General features: G+C 35.7%; 1 protein-coding gene across 1 annotated transcript in view; it reads right to left on the bottom strand.

The window, feature by feature from the left end:
* The window catches only part of TMPRSS15 (transmembrane protease, serine 15), a 159,154-nt gene that overhangs the window by 36,117 nt on the left and 101,943 nt on the right, over positions 1-21,094 (bottom strand). The window contains exons 17-18 of the mRNA XM_011984889.1: positions 13,511-13,621; positions 11,311-11,443 (exon numbers count right to left, since the gene is read on the bottom strand). Coding sequence (XP_011840279.1) covers positions 11,311-11,443; positions 13,511-13,621 — 244 coding nt within the window. The remainder of the gene's footprint in view (positions 1-11,310; positions 11,444-13,510; positions 13,622-21,094) is intronic.

A 21,094-nucleotide genomic window follows, 5' to 3' on the forward strand; every position in this document is an offset into this window, starting at 1 on the left:
TAAATCTTAAAAATGTTCCAGATTTGCAGATTTAGATAGCTTCATTACACAGTCACATAGCTCTTTGAAATCAGAAGTTTAGTATCACATAGAAACACCATATAGCATTACCTTGTTGACACACTAATGCCTCCTGGAAACCTATTTCTAAGCTTTTATTGCCATTTTTATGGCTTATATCACCTCAAAGAGCTCTCCTTACTTTAGGAAAACTTTATTCCATGTGAGAAAAGAAGCATATAGATGCAATCATTATTATTTTGGAGGTCATAGATGAAGTATAAAAATATACTCATAGATGAATTCTAGGGAGGAAAAAGGATATCTCAAGAATACTTGCAGGGTATTAAATCTTCTGCCTCTCTTCTTAGGCCCTGCCTAGGTTTCTTCTCTTTTGTCTCACTTCTCAGGTTGCATTTTCTGTGATAAGAATTCTTCCCTGGAGCAGGAGCTTAGGCAGGGATGTTTTAAGGCCTTTGGACACACTAAAGTGAAAAAGAATAATAATGCTTGCTGCAAATACTGCAGCTAGGCACTGTAGCTCATTTCACACCCCAAAAGGTTTAAGTCATGAATAGAGCCAGGTGGGATTACCCTGAAAAGGCTTTTGGAGAAGGATGGTTGTTTCTTTTCAGATTGAAGGGAAAGAAGGGGATTGATTGAGCACGACAGAAGGCAGGGGAGACCATTTGTATAGGCAGGGGCTTGGTGGATAGAAGAGATTCGATGGCACATCATCCCACTAGGAGAGTAAACGCATGTGGGCAGGTAGGTAAATGCCATTTCTGAACTGGACACATTTCAACTGTAATTATTTAACCATGTATTGCATTTATAGCAATACATCTAGCACACACCTAGCCCTGTGATAGCAAACAGGTAAGTTTAATTGATTTTAGATTTTCTGACTTCCACCCTTAAGAGTTGGTGGCATTTACTCAGAAGTAAAGAAATGTCAATAAAAACAATTATCTTAACCTAATCAATTTCTACTTTTGTGCAAGCTACTGTATTAAGAGCAAGAGGTAAATTGATAGGTTAGTCTCGTAGCTATTCTCTGTTATCTTACAGATGTAACGGTGTTACAAAGGAAGGAAACTGCTGGTACCGGCTTCCTAACAAAAATATGTCTGAGAGAAGTGATACTTGTAGGAAATTGTCAAAGAGGCAGGCTCTCTTCATGGGCAACATCTTGGAAACCTTGGGCAATGCCAACCACTTTAACATTATTTCCTTAGCTGCTGTTGCTGTTGGAGTTTCTTCTTTTGTTTGTTTGTTTGTTTGGAGTAGAAGGCATGTGACACACACATCTACATTTCTTATTAAGTTTTCTCAGGGCATTATCACTTTCTAAGGACCTATGAGTGAAATTTCCTTTAGAATTTAGTGTTAGGCAAAACTTGTCATCCCTGTGGAACTGTTAGCATTTATCTTATTTCATCAGGAAAATTACATGGTTTTTAATGTTTTCCTTTTTGCGTGGGTCTCCAGGAATCTCAGACATAAGTGTTAGTAATTACACTGACCTTCCATGTTTTGTGGATTTACCTCTTTATTTCTTTGGATCTTATTTTCCTGTAGTATTCTATTAACCTTACTGCATATGTACTTTGTTATATAGACTTCAGTTCCTTTTTGGAAAAGAGATAATGGAAGAAAATCATGGAGGAAAAAAGAAAGAACAGAAGCACATGAGGAAAGAAGAAAGAAAATGAGGAAAGGAGAAAGAGGAAGGAAAATTAAAGGGAGGGAGGAAAAAGAGAATATTATTTCACTGGATTTTATCAATTTTATTCAAAAATTGTTCTTCATCTCATAGAATATGCAGCGTTAATTACAAGTTGAGCAGTTGGAAGCACTTTTTTGAAGAAAACTAGAATGAATAAGGAAGGTTTTGTTACAAACTTCATAGGGCTAAGGTTTTCTCTCCTTACCTATGTCTGTTTTAGAATGTAGAAACCTCCTCTTTTCCAAATAACAAGATCTAAGGAAATGATAAAGGACATTGCCTTGGGGGAAAACATACTCTCTTGTTTTTATATAACAAAATAAATACCTATACATTACAGATAATTTTTGGCAGATGATTTGTAATTGTGCCAAAACATAAAAGAGATGTTCTCCCTCTTTTGTGTGTGTAATTATAATCTTAGTCATTTCCTGACAGCAGTCTCTCTTTGGTGACAAAATACATATTAAAAAGTGTAAGCCAAAATAGGAGTGAAAGACAAAGAAGATTCTTCCTGAATGGTGGATTCTCCCTGAATGGTGGCAGTGCAAAGACATTTCATAAAAGTCTCTTGATTCCCAGTAAAATGTTTTCAAATACTTAGTAGGAGAAAGGAGGAATAATGTTTTTCCAAGTAAGAAATAATACCAGTCTGTGGGTGGTGAAAACCTTGCTACGGATATTTTTCACTCTATTGATGATATCCTTCTCATATTTCTGATGCAGGCTTTAAACAATTCTCCACTTGATTTCATCTATGCCAGGGTTCGTGGGGGTACGGGCTGGTTCTAACAAAGTCAAAGCACGCTAGGACAAGCTAAGAAATGTCCTGGATTAGGTCAGATAATTCTCAATAGGGTATTTAAACCTGGTACCATAGAAAAAAGTTGTTTGATATGTATGTGTGTGTGTGTGTATCTTTGTTTTGTTTTTATTACCAGGTGAAATCAAACCGTCAAAGTTTGGGGATGCTTTGCATAACTTCTATGTTGTTTTCTACTGAAATGAGTATGTGAAGGATCATGCTTATCTTGACTACTCTGTCAGAATGACCTCGGGCTTTTAAAGAACTAAGACCTCTGGGTGTCCCTTTAGCCAGGGCCCTCCTCCTCTTTGGAATCCCTGGTAGTTCATGATAACAAGTAGGAGGTTTGTAGTTGGAAAATAAATAATTATATCTTTATTTTTCCTACCTTTAATCTCTTCTTCTGATACAAATGTAGGTGAGTAACCACAAAATTATTAGCAACATCTAAAATATGGTCACCAAAACAAACTACAGATATATTCATATCATATTGCAGTTGCTAGATACATATAAAATATCATTTATGTTCACCTTTGGTATTACAGTAGTCATTAGAGCCACCAGTATATCATATTAAATATGTTAATAAAGAAATATATATTTCCATGGATTTAAAAATTTTCAACAATTATTTTTAATGTAATAAAGTTCCTTTGTAGTTCTGTGTGCTTTATTTTATATACTTAAGAATACTCTTTTATGTGTGTAATTACATTCTTATTAATTTCCTGGCAACAAAGTCTCACATGTGTGACAAAATACATATTAAAAAGTATAAGTACTTTGGGAGGCCGAGGCGGGCAGATCATGAGGTCAGGAGATCAAGACCACTCTGGCTAACACAGTGAAACCCCATCTCTACTAAAAATATTAAAAAAATTAGCTGGGCCTAGTGGCGGGAGCCTGTAGTCCCAGCTGCTCGGGAGGCTGAAGCAGGAGAATGGTGTGAGCCCGGAGGCGGAGGTTGCAGTGAGCCGAGTTCGCACCACTGCACTCCAGCCCAGGCTGGAGTGCAGTGGAGAGTGAGACTCCGTCTCAAAAAAAAAAGAAAAAAAAAAGAAAAAAAAAGTATAAGCCAAAGTAGGAGCGACAGACAAAGAAGATTCTCCAAACGAAGTTTCCCCAGACTGACAAAAGTACCTATGACACTAAACAAAGGTTCAGAGCACAAACCCCAGGTGGTGGTTCTCAACTCTGGAATGCATCTGAATCACCTGTAGGGCTTATTAAATCACAGATTGCTGGGCCTTACTCTAGACTTTTTGGGTTCAGTAGGCCCGAGGCAGGATTCCAGGATTTGAATTTCTATAAATTTATCCCAGGTGGTTCCATGCTGGGATGGAATTTGGTCCTGAAACCACACATTGAGATCCACTGACCTAGACCATTCTGAATTTAAGGGTCTGAGGCTGAGACTAGGTGATCCTCATGTATAACCAGGCTGTACCTTTAAGAGCTGATGTAGCTGTTGTATTACAAGTCAGTGGTACACCTATTGTCACTCCTTGCCCAGAGCAGACATAATTATCTTATCACTGTGCTTTCCCCCACCCTGCTAGATATTAAACCCATTAAGTATTAATGTTTAAAAAGTATCAAATTATGGTAGTTTGCTATTAATGATTTGCTCTTTAATTATTTTTAATTAATGCATTTCTAATATTAAAATGGAGAAAACATCAGAGTTATAATTTGTACTTCAAGTAAATGATGGACTTTGTAGTTAACGTCAATTAAACCAAATTAAAATAAGATTTTTTCCACCATCTTGCCGAAAGCTTTTCTCACTCACCCTACCACAGTAACATAGCTAAGAATAAAAGTACCTTCTGTGCTGAAGTTACAAATAAAAAAATTTTAAAAATGTAAAATATTATTTAATTATTTCTGTGTAAAGCTAGCAAATTAAATAAAAATCATCTAAAGCCAAATCTAAAGCCAAAGGTTACTTTTTTTTTTTTTTTTAACTGTTCCCATATCTGTGTTGTTGTTTTGCGTCCTGAGTTGTAGTAAGTCGAGGTTTTCCCCACATACTTAAAAATTTTGGGACATTGGCAGAAAATATGAACAAGGGCAGAAGCGCTACGTGTCTACGGCCTTCTTAAACTAGGATGGAACACAGGTTCTATTTCCGGTGTTCCAGAACTCAGTGCTAAGTTACATAAACAAATTCATTGTGGTGGTTACATAAGAATCGAAATGATTATGCTCTATGTTTTTGAAAGGCTTATCGGAAAACATTTTAATCTCTCCCCCCAGTATTTTCAAAACACAGCTGCAAAGGAAGAACCTTGGGGTAATTCCATTTATTAGCATTTGAGAATGTAAGGCTCAACTTGATGTTCCTGATATTTAGAAGGATCTTGGACAGGACTAATATGGGATTTAAAAATTAACACCAATTCCTTATAGGCCATCATCTTAGAACACAGATAACTAACTCCACTTTTGAGATATTAGTATTTCCTAAATTCTGTAAAGTTTTACAGAAATGATTATTTTTTTCCAGATTTTAATGACTTAGCAGGGTATATCAGCTATATCATTTATATATTGGGTTGTAACAGGGAAATGCTATTTGCTAGGATATATCATTAAAAAAAGCATGACCCTAAGATTTTTTTAACCTTTATTGTTGCATCAGTATAAAATGTTTTCTTTCATACTTTGATCAAAGACATGAAAAAGTTATTCAAGGTACTTTTTACTTATACATGTAATAAATGGTAGGAAATGAAAATGTTTAATATAAAGAAAGGAAAGGCTAATGAAATAGGCCTCATATGATTTACTAGAATCGGAGGGGAATTGCATTTTGTACCCTATCTGCATAAATCATCTTGAGAGACTACAGTGGCTTTTTAATAAATTGACTACCAAATTACTTTCTACTGCAGCAAACACACATCATTTTAAACTCACTAAGTTTTCTTTCAGTTACCATGAACCAGTCTAGACAAATTCTCATCAAGGATATAACTTTCTTTCAATTACTGGAGCACTATGGAAACTATTTAATAAGCACAGGCTCAAAGATTAAAGTCTTTGTAGAGATTACTCGATTCATTTCTGAAGAAAGCAAGCACCTGACCTTCATCAAAAATATTGTATCTAAGGCAATGGGATGTACTACTTGTGTTACATGCACTAAAAATCTGGTTATTTGTCTCTGTATCTGGTTAGAAGGACTATGATTCATGGGAAATGGGATCAGTGAACTAGAGAGTAAAATCTGGCTGGGGAAAATCATGTAAGTAAATAGAACAGAGCTGTGTGTTATCCACTCAGCTCAGCCCGTTTTCTAAAAAACCTTCCTTGACGTGCCTTTATTGACTTAAGTTCTGCTACAGCACATTGCATGTATCATGTTGTACATGATAATTACAATATTTTGTAATTATCTATTTATGTGTCTATCATCACCACATAAGCACAGAAAGCTATGTCTTATTTGTTCACGGAACAGACATAATATCAACACCAGTGCTTAGATTTCTGATCCAGGAATAATAATAATATATTTACATTATATACTGTTAAAATGTAATAAAGATATATGTTTCCTTCCAATGTGTTGGAAGGAATGTAAATATAGGAATCCACATTTTGCTGTCACCCAACTAACATGTTTCATTCAAATTCACTGAAAAAACTTCTGTCAAAGTAAAGGGTTGATCAGTTTGACCTTTGCGAATAACTCGTCTGAACCCAATACATCCTCCAGGAAACAATGTAGTTAAAATTCACAAACCACAATGGAAAGAACTCCTTTTTTTATAATCACACAGCGATCTTTGAAAGGTGATGAATTGAGACACAAATCTCCTGGGCAGGGAAAGTTCAGTCATCCAGGACACTCGGGCGCATCAAATGTGGAAGCGAGGTCAAGTACCCAATCTCTTTAGCTTAATCTTTAGAAACTAAATTCCTGAGTCTAGATAGCAGCTCCCAAGCAATTGAAGCTAACAGCTTCCTAGGACCTCACCTCTTTGAATTCACTATTGAACTAAAATTAGTGTTTAAAGTAGGAACTTGGAATGAATGCCACTTACCCAGTTCTTTACTTGAAATGAAAATAAAAGATTGTCAGTTTCTGGGTTTTATTGACTCTTTATCAAAAATCATTGTTTCTCCTACAACTTGCCTTCTTCCAAGACTTTATTTCTGAAAGTTCCCCAAGTTGAAAGAGTTTTTGTTAAAGTTTACAAGTAGAATAAAAAGAATTACACACACACACACACACACACACACACACACACACACATTTAAAGTACAGGAAGACTGACTAACATGCATAAACCAAATAGATTTTTAATATATGCTATTTATAGAAAATATGCTCAATAAAAGTAGGAATAGAAACAAATTACAAAAGAATGTGGTTTGACCCATTTTATAAAAAGTTTAAAAGTACATATATGAACAAAGATCTAGAAAACTAGACACTGAGTTTTTTTTTTTTTTAAGTTCTGGGACACATGTGCAGAAGGTACAGATTCGTTACACAGGTATACATGTGCCATGGTAGTTTGCTACACCCAACAACACATCATCTACATTAGCTATTCCTCCTAATGCTATCCCTCCCCTAGTCCCCCACCCACAGACAGGCCCTGGTGTGTGATGTTCCCCTCCCTGTGTCCATGTGTTCTCATTGTTCAACTCTCACTTATGAGTGAGAATATACAGTGTTTGGTTTTCTGTTCCTGTGTTAGTTTGCTGAGAATGATGGTTTCCAGCTTCATCCATGTGCCTGTAAAGGACATGAACTTATCCTTTTTATTGCTGCATAGTATTCCATGGTGTATATGTGCTACATTTCTTTATCCAGTCTATGCTATCATTGATGAGCATCTGGGTTGGTTCCAAGTCTTTGCTATTGTGAACAGTGCTGCAATAAACTTACATGTGCATGCGTCTTTATAGTAGAATGATTTATAATCCTTTGGGTATATACCCAGTAATGGAATTGCTGGGTCAAATGGTATTTCTGGTCTAGATCCTTGGAGAATTGCCATACTGTCTTCCACAATGTTGGGAAAACTGGCTAGCCATATGCAGAAAACTGAGACCGGATCCCTTCCTTACATCTTAAACAAAAATTAACTCAAGATGGATTAAAGATTTAACATAAGACCTAAAACCATAAAAACCCTAGGAGAAAACCTAGGCAATATCATTCAGGACACAGGCATGGGCAAAGACTTCATGACTAAAACACCAAAAGCAATGGCAACAAAAGCCAAAATTGACAAATGGGATGTAATTAAACTAAAGATCTTCTGCACAGTGAAAGAAACTATCATTAGAGTGAACAGGGAACCTACAGAATGGGAGAAAATTTTTGCAATCTATCAATCTGACAAAGGGCTAATACCCAGTATCTACAAAGAACTTAAACAAATTTACAAGAAAAAAACAACCCCATCAAAAAGTGGGTGAAGGATGTGAACAGACACTTTTCAGAAGAAGACATTTATGCAGCCAACAAATATATGAAAAAAAGCTCATCTTCACTGGTCACTAGAGAAATACAAATCAAAACCACAATGAGATACCATCTCATGCCAGTTAGAATGGCGATCATTAAAAAGTCAGGAAACAACAGATGCTGGAGAGAATGTGAAGTAATAGGAACGCTTTTACACTGTTGGTGGGAGTGTAAATTAGTTCAACTAAATTGATTATTTATATAATGAATAATGTAATTCATTTCCTCTCTTTGCTTTTGATAGGAATTGCGTTCCTGATGAGGCTGACATCACCTGGATGAGGCTTGGAGCTGGGAAGTTTCCATTCTAAATGCAAAGCATTTGGGAATATAACAGGAACTGGAAGCTCTCAGTCCAACTGTTAGAAGCTAACTTAGGTATAGAAGGAATGTACCACAACACAATAAAGATTATATATGACAAAGCCATAGTTATCATTATATTTAGCAGGAAAAAGTTGAAATCTTTTCTTCTAAGAGCTGGAACAAGACAAGGATACCTACTCTCACCACTCTTATTCAACATAACGCTGAAAGTCCTAGACAAAGCAATTAGAATAAAGAGAGAAATAAAGGACATCCAAATTGGAAAGAAGGAAGTCAAATTGTCTCTGTTTATAGATGACACAATCTTATCTATAGAAAAACCTAAATACTCCACCAAAAAAGGAATTGATCATTGAATTTAGTAAAGTTTCAGGATACGAAATGAACAAAACAAAATCATTACACTTTCTATACATCAACAACCAACTAGCTGACAAAGAAATCAAGAAAGTAATCCCATTTGCAACAACCACAGAAAAATTAAACACCTAGGAATAAATTTAACCAAGGAGGTGAAAGACTTTCTCAAGGAAGACTGTAAAACACTAATGAAAGAAATAGAAAATGACACAAACAAATGAAAAAACATCCTATACTCATGGATTGGAAGGATTAATATTGTTAAGATAACAATGCTACCCAATCTCTAATAGATTTAATGCAATCCCTATCAAAATACCAAAGACATTCTTCATAGAAATATTTTAAAAATCCTAAAATTTATATGGAACTACAAAACACACCAAAGAGCCAAAGCAATCCTGAGCAAAAAGAACAAAACTGGAGGCTTCACACTACCACATTTCAAAATATTCTACAAAATTACCATAACCAAGATAACTGGCATAAAAACGGAAAACAGACCAATGGAACAGAATAGAGAACAGGATAGAGAACCCTGAAATAAATCTATGTTTACAGCCCACTGATTTTTTTTTTTTTTTTTTTTTTTTTTACAAAGGCACCAGGAACATTCACTGGGGGGAAAGAACAATCTCTTCAGTAAGTGATGCTGGGAAAACTGGAGAACTCTATGAAGTATGAAACTAGACCCTTATCTCTCACCATATAGAAAAAACATATCAAAATGGATTAAAGAGTTAAATCTAGGACCTAAAATGTTGAAACCACTAGAATAAGACAGTGGGGGAAACACTCCAGGACATCGGCCTGGACAAAGAGTGCTCGAGTAAGCCCATAAAAGCACAGGCAACCAAAGCCAAAATGGACAAATGGGATCACATCACGTGAAAAAGCTTCTCCACAGCAAAGGAAATAACCAACGAAGTGAAGAGGCAATCCACAGAATGGGAGAAAATATCAGCAAACTATCCATTTGACAAGCACTTAATAACCAGAATATATAAAGAGCTCAAACAAATCGACAAGAAAGAAAAACATATATTCTGACTTTAAAAATGGGCAAATTATCTGAATAGACATTTCTCAAAAAAAGACATACAAATAGCCAACAGAATATGAAAAAATGCTCAACATCACGAATTACTAGAGAAATGCAAGTCAAAACTACAGTGAGATACCTCTCACCCCTGTTAAAATAGCTTCTATCAAAAGAGAGGCAGTAAGGGATGCTGGTGAAGATGTGGAGGAAGAAGAACTCCCATAGACTGTTGGGGGAAAATATAAATTAGTAGAGCCACTATTCAGAACATTATGGAGGTTTCTTAAAAAACTAAAAATAGAACTACCATGTAATCCTGCATTTCCACTGCTGGACATATATTCAAAAGAAAGGCAATCAGTATATCAAAGAGGATATCTGCCCTCCCACGTTTATTGCAGCACTATTCACAATAGCCAACATTTGGAATCAACCTAAGAGAAAAGCATATGTTTTATAATTAGAAAACTTTTGGCATGTGTTTTTATAGATAGGTATATCTATATTTACATGTACTTAGAGTGTATAATATAATTTATTGCTTAAGTATTTGGCGCTGATTTTCAAAGACAAAGATTAGTCTAGATTTTAGCATTACAATAATGTATAAAATAGACACGGTTCTTCCCTTTATAGACCTTATAGTTTAATATGACAAACAAATTTTAAATGATTTAGTGTTATAAGTTATAAAGATAACCACGTGTGAACCAACATGGTTAGTAATCATTAAATCTTCAAAATCATGTATGTTTAAGGATCAGAATGGTGGGTTAGAGTTGACAGTTTGTAAAATGCAAAATAAGTATGTTATTGCTACTCATTACTTTCATTTTCTACCTAATTACTTTTAAGACTTGATGGGAAGGTAAAAAACAAATATGGCAAAATTACATATTTGATGCAAGCTATTATGGCATTAGACTGGGAGGTATAATACATTTTTGATGAGTTATTAATTGGAATTTTTACTTGCATCATCCTTCCTGAGAATATCCTTCTTTATCTTTCTATCATATAAAATTTATAGAAATACTATTGTAGTGGAAGAGGTTATGTAAAATTTTTAATTTTTAAAATATTTACAAATTTTGCAAAACCTCTCCCACTACAATAGCACCTCTATAAATTTTCCAAAAAAACTATTGTAAATGTGTTGCAAAGATATAGCAAAATCATATTCTCTGTAGTACCCTTGTGATTATTTATGTATATTATGATAGAGCATAAAATCAAATAGTTCATTTTTTAAAAAGTCATCTAAAAATTATAAAATCATGAGAAATGCTCACATATAAGTATTTTGTATAACAGAGCATATTATATTTTATATAATATTTACTCGTACTTACATTTATACAGTATACAAAGGTTACCAACAGTGGTTATTATTTGAAAATAGGGTTAATCAAGATTTTAATTTTCTCCCTTTTGCTAATGTGTATTTTCTAAATTCATAACTTTATGAATTTTAAAGCTCTTGCTAAATCTAATTTGATCATAATAAAAACATTTGAGAATCTTTTAAAAGGGAACTCAGTAGAATTACTTACCCTAGTCCCAGCAGTTGACAAACATCATTTGAAATGTGGGTGGTCCAGTTCTCAGCACAAGCTGTATGCCATAAGCTCTGGATTCTGAACTGCACTAAACCATTGTTGTTCGTTGTGCCATTGAAAAGACGCACTAAAGACACGGAGAGTATAATGGTGGTTACCAGAGACTGAAGGGTGGGGAGAATGGGAAGACATTGTTCAGAGTACAGAGCTTCAGTTAGACAGGAGGAATAAGTTTGTGAGATCTCTTACACAGCACTGTGACTACAGTTAATAATAATGTACTGTATATTTCTAAATTTTGCAAAATTGCAAAATTTCAAATTTTCCCATCACGAAAAATGATAAGTATTTAAGGTGATGGATAGGTTGATTAGCATAATTCAATCATTCCTCATTCTCTCTATATATATACACACTTTTTATAGATACATATATACACACATTTTATATATACATATATACACATTCTCTATATATACATTCTCCATATATCCTATATATAATATATAATAATATCACGTTGTAACCAATAAATATATAGAATTAAATTTTTTAAATTTACAGCTAATTTTTTAGAAAAATTAACAAAAAAAGATGCATTAAAGAGATTAGATTACACTTGTGGTCATTTTGACCTAAATTGATAAGAGTAGATTACGGCCTCTAAACTAAATGTGCAATGTTCTTAACATCTCAAGTTTAGAGACTGATTGTAGTTTTTCTTAAGAGCATGATGGAAGGTCTAATTTGAAAAATATAAATTTAGCAGATAATTTTGCTCTTTTATGTAACTATAAAAATGGAAAATGCAGAGATATGCAAGTTTATTACAAATCTATACAGCACATAAACAGAAAATAAAGTTATTTGTGAAGAGTATACCTAACAATATATATAAACTTAGCTTCTGAAAGACAGAAACTCAAGTTTAGAGATTACTTTAGGAATTCCCGCCCCACCAAAAAGTACTCTTTTCTTTGTACTTGCTTTTATACCATTTGATTTCTATCATCTCATTCATCATTTTACAACCATTTTGAACAGACTTTGAAGACCATTAGTGGCCAGGTAGGGACTGGACCAAGTTAAGAGAGTTAATCAAGGGAGGAAAACATCAGTAATTACAGTCTTACCTACAAACACTATGTTGTAATTCTATAAAATAATGCTACATTGTTTACCCTTTTCTCCTATTACGACAACAGTTAAGAGCAGTGACTATAGAATTATACAAACTTAGGTTCAAAAACAGCTACGGCCCTTACTAGGTGTGTGAACTTTGGCAGCCACTTATCATTTCCAAGCCACAGTTTCCTCATGGGTAAACTATAGCTGATTTTTTTTTTTCTTTTTTGAGAAGGAGTTTTGCTCTTGTTGCCCAGGCTGGAGTGCAATGGCACGATCGCGGCTCACTGCAACCTCTGCCTCCCGAGTTAAAGCGATTCTCCTGCCTCAGCCTCCTGAGTAGCTGGGATTGCACCCGCCAACATGCCTGGCTAATTGAGCATTTTTAGTAGAGACAGGGTTTCACCATGTTGGTCATGAACTCCTGACCTCAGGTGATCTGCCTGCCTCGGTCTCCCAAATTGCTGGGATTACAGGCGCGAGCCGCCACGCCTGGCCAATTATAGCTAATTCTTATTGTAGATTTTTTTGTTTTAACTTATTTACAGTGCATGATGCATAGTATGTAAGTGTTAAAAATTTGCTTAGAAATAAAAAGACATAATAAAAGTATCCATTACTCACAATGTTATGGAGGTCTGGAAGGGGAGCTGGACTGAAGACTCAGCAGGGCAGTGGGAGAAAGTGACTTATAAGTAAGCATACACATACCTCTGAATGTGGGCAATAAACAGAACACAGTAGCCAATATCCGTGGTGCTAGCCTGCTTGGTTTGGAATGCTGTCTCTGTGGTATTCTAGGTTTCCTATATATGAATATTTGTTGCTCTAGAATTACAGTTAATAAGTGTGGCCAAATTGAAACAAACAATAAACTGAGGCCTGCGTATTAACTTTTTTCCTAACCAGATGGGGACGAGGTGCTAAAATCATCTCAGAGATGAGATGTTCTCATTCCAAAGCATCAAAACAGGTCCTAATAAACACACTTATAATCTTTCTTTTACACCATAGAATCCAAAGGCAGAGGCTAAAGTCATAAAAGTATTTTCCTAAAAATAAGGCATACCACAGTCTGCTTCATCGGAGCCATCCTCACAGTGCAGATGACCGTCACAGAGATTTGCCAGTGGAACACACTCTCCATTTTTACACTGAAAATTGTCTTCCTTGCATGGCACTATGGGGAAAGAATGGTTATTGTATAGGATAAAGAAAACACAAATGGATGATTCTGGAGTACAAATCCCATTTGCTCCCCTTTAAACATGAGTCCTTTGCCACAGCACAAGGTGGAGCCAGCTTTGATACTGAGAAACACCATCTACTTGGTTGTTCAGAATGCCTCAGAATTAGTTCCCAAGCTGATGTTTATGGCGCTTTAGAAGAGCATGGATGAAACCTCAGACATCTCTTTGCAGCAAAACTCAGGGAATTTCTAAGAAGTGGCTGAGAGGTCAACTCACCTCTTCCTCATAATTTTGTTAGTATCTCTTCAATAAACAAACTCCTCCACCCCAAACGAACATACAAGCAACAACCACTGAACTGTTACTCAAGCACAGAGAGGTCCCCTGGCCTCACCATCCAAATGATACTTCCAAACCTTTGTAAGAAAGAAATGTGGAAGTTGTCTGTTGGTGGGATCAAAGTTGGATTGGGTTGGAAACAGAGGGCTCAATTAAAAGTGGTCAGGCAGGAAAGAGTAGTCACAAGGAAACGGAAACTTTGCGGTATCTGTAATGTGAAAAGAAGTTGAGGATAGAGCTCCAAATAATTAAAGCAGTGTTGGAGGCATGGGCATGTGCTTGGCACGTGGAGACACAAAAGGTAAATGAAAAGGCTGGGCAAAGAAGAAATTGGGTAGATCTGGAGGCCATCGGTTGTTGTTTCCAGAGTTTGTTGTGCAAAAAGAGGCCTACTGGAAACATTCCTTATCTAGAAGTAGCTGCTGCTGTTTCCTGAGATTGTTTGGTCTTTAAAAGTTTTGTTCTGGGAGAGCCCTCATATCACTGGGAGAGAAAGGTTTGCTTCCCTCTTCTAGCACTTTCTGATTATGGCTTACGAGGTACAGTTATGTGCTGGAAGGAGAGTAGGAACTCCGTGAGGGCCACATGGTTCCCTGACAATGACGATGATTGTCAGGTGTGGAGAGGTTCAGCGTCTTATGCCCTACATGGCACATGAACAATCATATGGGGAAGCAAAAGCACTTGATAAAAATAAGAAAAGGGAAGCTTGTAGTTTGAAAACTATTAGTGTCTACTAGTCAATACAATAACATTACTATTACACTGCTTTCAAGGAGACTCAATTCAGGTTAATATGATTTCAGAAACAAATTATAGAAGTATCCACGGAGACTTTCTGAATTTATGATGACCAAAAATAATGACACTTGAAAGAAATTATTCCTGCTCTTTTAGAATCTAGGTTGTAGACTCACATCTGAGAGTACTGACAAATACCGTTATACTTCTAAAGAGAGGGACTCAGTTTAGCCATACCACACTAATTGAAAAAAAGACCGAAAGTAGTCCAGCAACTATCAATATCCATCAGCTATTTTCAGCTTTTTAATAAAAGGGCATTAGAGTATTTTTCTAAAAAAATATTGAATAGAGTATTTGAGGGGGTTGTTTTTATGGGGGAAAGTGGAGTGGGGTCATCCAGCAAACCAAGTGTGGGGTTCTCTAAGAGAATCAATTCCTAATTAGGTTGCCTGAAAGAAGCAAGGTCAGCATCTCACTCCCTGGTCAAAAGTTGGCTACACTGCATAACCACAAGGACCAGGCTTTCATGGGACTAGTGCTAGGGGTTTCAGATTTTTAAAAACTGACATTAGTATGAAACAGATTTTAAGTAATAATTCTAGGATACACATCAATGTGTGTGTGTGTGTGTGTGTGTAACTAAATTAAAATTTACCTTTACTCTGTTCTATTAATTCCTATCCTATCCTATCCTATCCTATCCTATCCTATCCTATCCTATCCTATCCCATCCCATCCCATCCCATCCCATCCCATCCCATCCCATCCCATCCCATCCCATCCCATCCCATTATATTCCATAACATTTGTTGGGTAGTGAAATATACAACAAACATAAAATTTGTTGTGTAGTGAAACCCAATAAATCCATTTCACTACCCTGGTTTTTGATAAATGCCAGGATAAACTGAAGTATAGTGAAAAAATTAATGAGACAGTGACGTTATTTTCCTGAAGTTTATGGGCAGATAGATGTGTAAATAAAGATTAGTGATCAATTCCTATGAAATGAAATCAGAAGTTAGAAAGTTGGCAACGTGGACACTGGAAAGGTGGTCAGATGACAACTGCCTGGCAGAGAAGTCTGGCTCTAGCACAAAAATTGGAGGAATGGAACCTGGGGATTAGGGATTTGGAGCTGAGCAGGGTTATAAGAGATTATTTAGGAGTTGTACTACCCATGTCCACAGTACAATAGTCCAGGGCTGGTGAAACAATGTTCCAAAGAGCTCACAAGTCTGTTTGACAACAGAGGTAGCATTTGGCCAGAAGCTGGTATTTGCCAAATGAAAACTACGATGGTAAAAAACAAACAAACAAACAAACAAACAAACTTCCTATCTTCCAATGTCGGAACTATGGGAAGAAGAGGAAAAAAGAGAAGTATAAAATAAAAAAAGACAGTATTTCCACCCTCCTCTGCCGTAAGTTATTAGGCCAAGGTCTGTGCCTGAGTTGAGGGATAAAAGAAGCTTTGAATTAGATAATATAAAAGTGTTGACATCATACTTGACTGTTCATTTTAATACTTAAACATGAGTGTAAGTTACTCAGATAAAATGATTTAACAGCGGAAGTAACTGAAAAAGTGTAGAGATCTGCCTGAAATATCCAGAGATGAAAAAGGAGATTTGAATTAAAATAAAGACAAATGAATCTTTTGTTTTGCTTATATTGTCATTGAGGTCAGTCATTCTATAAACTGAATATACAATATGCCAGCTGTAGTACCCATAAAGCCTGTTTTCTGATGTTCGTATGTCCAGGGCTTAGCAAAGTGTCTGGCACAAAGCAGGGAATAAGTAGATATTTTTTAAACATACAGTAAATTAATGTATGTTAAAAGATTGATATGCCTCAAAATAAGTATGAAGCTTAGTAATAGAGTCGATGTAATATAAAGCACTTTTTAAAACTATGATTCCAAATAAAGTTTAAAATTTAAGATAATTGGCTGCTAGTAATTCTAGTGATTTGAAAAAAAGTCAATTTTATGAATTATGAAAATATAATTTACTTAAATTTCAACAGTGGTTAAGACATAAACCCTAAAGTAATATGATTTTGGTTGAAGGTACAATTTAGCAATTTCTTTTTTTTTTGAGATGGAGTCTCACTCTGTCGCCCAGGCTGGAGTGCAGTGGTGCGATCTCAGCTCACTGCAAGCCTTGCCTCCCGGGTTCCTGCCATTCTCCTGCCTCAGCCTCCAGAGTAGCTGGGACTACAGGGGCCGCCACCACGCCCGGCTAGATTTTTGTATTTTTTTAGTAGAGACGGGGTTTCACCATGTTAGCCAGGATGGTCTCGATCTCCTGACCTCGTGATCTGCCCGTCTCGGCCTCCCAAAGTGCTGGGATTACAGGCTTGAGCCACCGCGCCTGGCCTAGCCATTTCTTTTAATATTTCTCTGACCTTGGGCAAAGACATTAGTGTTTCTGAGGCTCAGTTTCTTTGACTGTCAACAGAAGTAACTATTACTTTTGTCTTAGGTGTGTCAGGAGAATACATTTTAACAAATAATGAAGTATGCTTATCATAACAATATATATACAGAGAATATGCAGTACATAATATTTTTAACAGTAAAAACAGTAACAGTAAAAAAAAATATTTTTCACTGATTTTTTTTTTTTGTTTTTGAGACAGAGTTTTGCTCTTGTTGCCCAGGCTGGAGTGCAATGGTGCCATCTCGGCTCACTGAGACCTCTGCCTCCTGGGTTCACGTAATTCTCCTGCCTCAGCCTCCCAAGTAGCTGGGATTATAGGCATGCACCACCACGCCGGGCTAATTTTGTATTTTTAGGTGAGACAGGGTTTCTCCACGTTGGTCAGGCTGGTCTCGAACCCCTGTTCTCAGGTGATCCGGCTGCCTCGGCCTCCCAAAGCGCTGGGATTGCAGGCGTGAGCCACCATGCCCGGCCTTTCACTGATGTTTTTAAAGTTAACATTCTTACTCCATGTGCTAGTTGTGCTATTTCTCCCTACGAATAATGAAATAAATATGAAAACATAACTAATCCTTTCCTCTTAGGATCTTACAATAATAATCGGAGCTATTTGTAGGCTGTACTTTAAACTTTGAAGAATTCTGTATTTTTTCAACTGAAATCTGAGTTACCTTATGAAGAAAATATTTTTAGAAAGCCGTGGCTGGTTGTTTCTACAAATCTTTATACTATGAGAAAAGCTGGTTACATATCTCAGAATATAATGCTATTACGCAGGTTCTTGAAAATGTAATTAACAATTTGTTTCACAAACATATTTTTAAACCAGATTAGTGAGATGACAAATGGGCAGAGATAATTACAGATTCTAAAGACAGCATTAATACTTTGACTCTATATTTTATCTTTCAGATATTAATTTTCCTTTAGAAAATAGGAAGCCTTAAATGTAGGCAGAAGTGTTTGTGTTCAGATATTGTGTCTTAAGTTTATATTTTAATAAACCTTATTTAAAAAGTTGACAGCATGAATTACATATCCATGATCAATTATATTAATATACTTACAGAATGTTAGTCACCACTCTTTATTTTTAAATTATCTTATTACATTTTTCATAGCTTATTGAAATCATTATGTAGAGAATGAGTTCTCAATGACAATAATTTAATCACAGATAAATTTACTGATAATTTTACCCTCTTATTAATGTAGCTAGGCAATATTTAATTTGAAAATCACATATGAGTTGAATGGAAACAGACAACTATCTGAATTAAAATTTAATTGATAACATATAAATATCTAAAAAATGTAATTCATTTTTGTGCTCTAGCTGAAGCTGTTAGGGTTATATTCTATGAATCCAGAAAAATAATAACTTGTTTCTACAAGCTGAATGAACTGGATGAAAAAATGCTGAATGGGGAAAATTGCATTGTTACTGAACTGAACAGAGATTATAAAATCTGAGAAGTATAAATAAGCTCTTTGAAAATTTTCCTTACATGCATAAACTGGATTCTGATTCTTTGCAACATACAACAGTTCAGCTTCATTAAGCAGTCTTTAATCCAACAGTTTAACTCTCCCTGGACTCTGAAATCTTATTTCCGATAGTTTTATGCCCATGGTGAGGGAGAGAAAAAGAAATATTGCTAAGAATTGAATTTCCCCATCTCCTTTTATGGAGTCTCCAGTAGCGTTGCCTCATTTAGTCAACATATGCTTGGTTTAAAACAGAATGAAATTGATCTCTAAGACACGTGCCACACAGTCTGGGGAGGGCTCAAAGCCTCAGCTGCCACTGTAATCAGCTGCCACTTCCACAGTTGCCTGATAAACACTATTGAATTCCATTGTTAAGACTCTGAGCATCAGAAAAGAGCAATAAGGGGACATTTATAGGAGACAGATCTTCATAAATCTCTATTACATATACTTTATTACAATAGAAATGGAAATGTTAGGAACATAGTACAAAGAAAATAAGATACAAAAATACACTATACAATTGCATTAAATTTCAACTGAATGTCTTGGAAGGTGTCCCTACAATATCTCCAGAAGATAAGGGAAGCAAAAACGATGTCTGATGCCCATTTATACTTTTTTCTAAAAGAACCACCAAAGTAAAGTCCCAGGATGTGTGTCCAATCTCACTTTCCCTTACCAGCTTGATTAGCCTCCACAGCCAAGTCCCTGATTCTGTAATTGCTTTTCAGTCTTCGGGTATAAAAAATAATTTTGACGGAAGCAGACGGTGCTGATGACAACTCAATCATTCCATTACTCACTTCTCAGCAGCATCTGCCCTATGTCTAGGAGGCAAGTGAAACCACATTCCCCATGTATTTATCATGCAGTGATGGGCATTGAAGACTCCATTCTAGCTTTAATCAAGGGAAGTTTCCCTTAAAAATAACTTCATACATTACACACTAATGTAACAGTACTAAATGGAATCTAGCTGTAGGCAAAAGAAATATAAAGAATCTATGCACCATAAACTTGCTGTCTCTTTTGCGTTGAGAGAAATAGATTGTGCTCTGTTTTTGAGTTTGATCTTGAATCATAATTGCTTATAATGCTTTTTAAAGTCTTTGATGTTGTGTTTGTTTCATTATAAGAATCTGAGACAGGAAGTAAATGAAAAGAAAGAACAGCAGTATCTCAAAGAGATACCTGCTCATCTATGTTTATTGCAGCGCTATTCTTGATAGCCAAGTTATGCAGTGAACCTGAGTCCATCAACAGACGAAGACAGAGAGAGAATATGATATCTTTGCACAATGGAATAGTATGCAGTCATAATAAATAATGAAATTCTGTCATGTGCAATAACATGGAGGAAACTGGAGGATATTATGTTAAGTGAAATAGCCAGGCACAGAAAGACAAATGTTGCATGTTCTCATTCAGAGGTGGGAGCTAAATTAATTGCTTTCATGAAGGTAGTAAATAGAATGGTAGTCACCGGAGACTGAGAAGGGTACTGGGGAGAGAGGATAAAGAAGGGTTTCAATGGGTACCAAAACAGAGTTGCATAGAAGGAATAAGACCTAGTGTTTGGTAACACACAAAAAATGACTATAGTTAACAATAATTTACGGTATATTTCAAAATAACTAGAGAAAACAATTTGGAATGCTCCTAACACTTAGAAATAATAAATGTTTGAAGTGAAGAATATTTCAGTTTCCCAGATTTGATGATTATAAATTATATGCTTGTATTAAAATATTACATATACTCCATAAACATGTGTAATTATTATGAGTCCATAAAACACAATTTAAACAAACTGTAACTGTAACTTTTGATGAAAGAGATCTGTCTCCATCTTCCTTTTGACAATCCATTTTCCTCTTTTCAAGTCTTTTCTCCCTTCTCATTTTCAATTTAAAATAGGGATTTAAAGATCTACCTTTTCTTAAAATTTTGTTTCAAGATGCTTTCACTTTTGCAGATGGTGGAATGTCCTGTGCTGTTAGTCTGTTCTCACGCTGCTAATAAAGACATACCTGAGACTAGGTAATTTATATGAAAAAGGAGAATTAATGGACTTGCTGTTTCATATGGCTGGGGGAGCTTCATAATCATGGTAGAAGACAAAAGAGGAGAAAGGCACATCTTACATGGCAGCAGGCAGGGAAACTCCTTTTTATAAAACCATCAGATCTCATGAGGCTTATTCACTATCATGAGAACAGCACAGGAAAAACCCACCCCCATGATTCAGTGACCTCCCACCGGGTCCCTCCCACAACACATGGGGATTATTACAATTCAAGGTGAGACCTGTGTGGGGATACAGAGCCAAACCAAATCACCTATAATTATTTCAATTGTTTGGATACCTCAATAAATCTAATCCCCTATCTGTTAGAGCACAGTATTTTTTGTAAAACCTCAATTACTTCAGGTTTTACT

This window comes from Mandrillus leucophaeus, unplaced genomic scaffold (assembly GCF_000951045.1).
Source record: "Mandrillus leucophaeus isolate KB7577 unplaced genomic scaffold, Mleu.le_1.0 Scaffold275, whole genome shotgun sequence".
Taxonomy (NCBI): Eukaryota; Metazoa; Chordata; class Mammalia; order Primates; family Cercopithecidae; genus Mandrillus; species Mandrillus leucophaeus.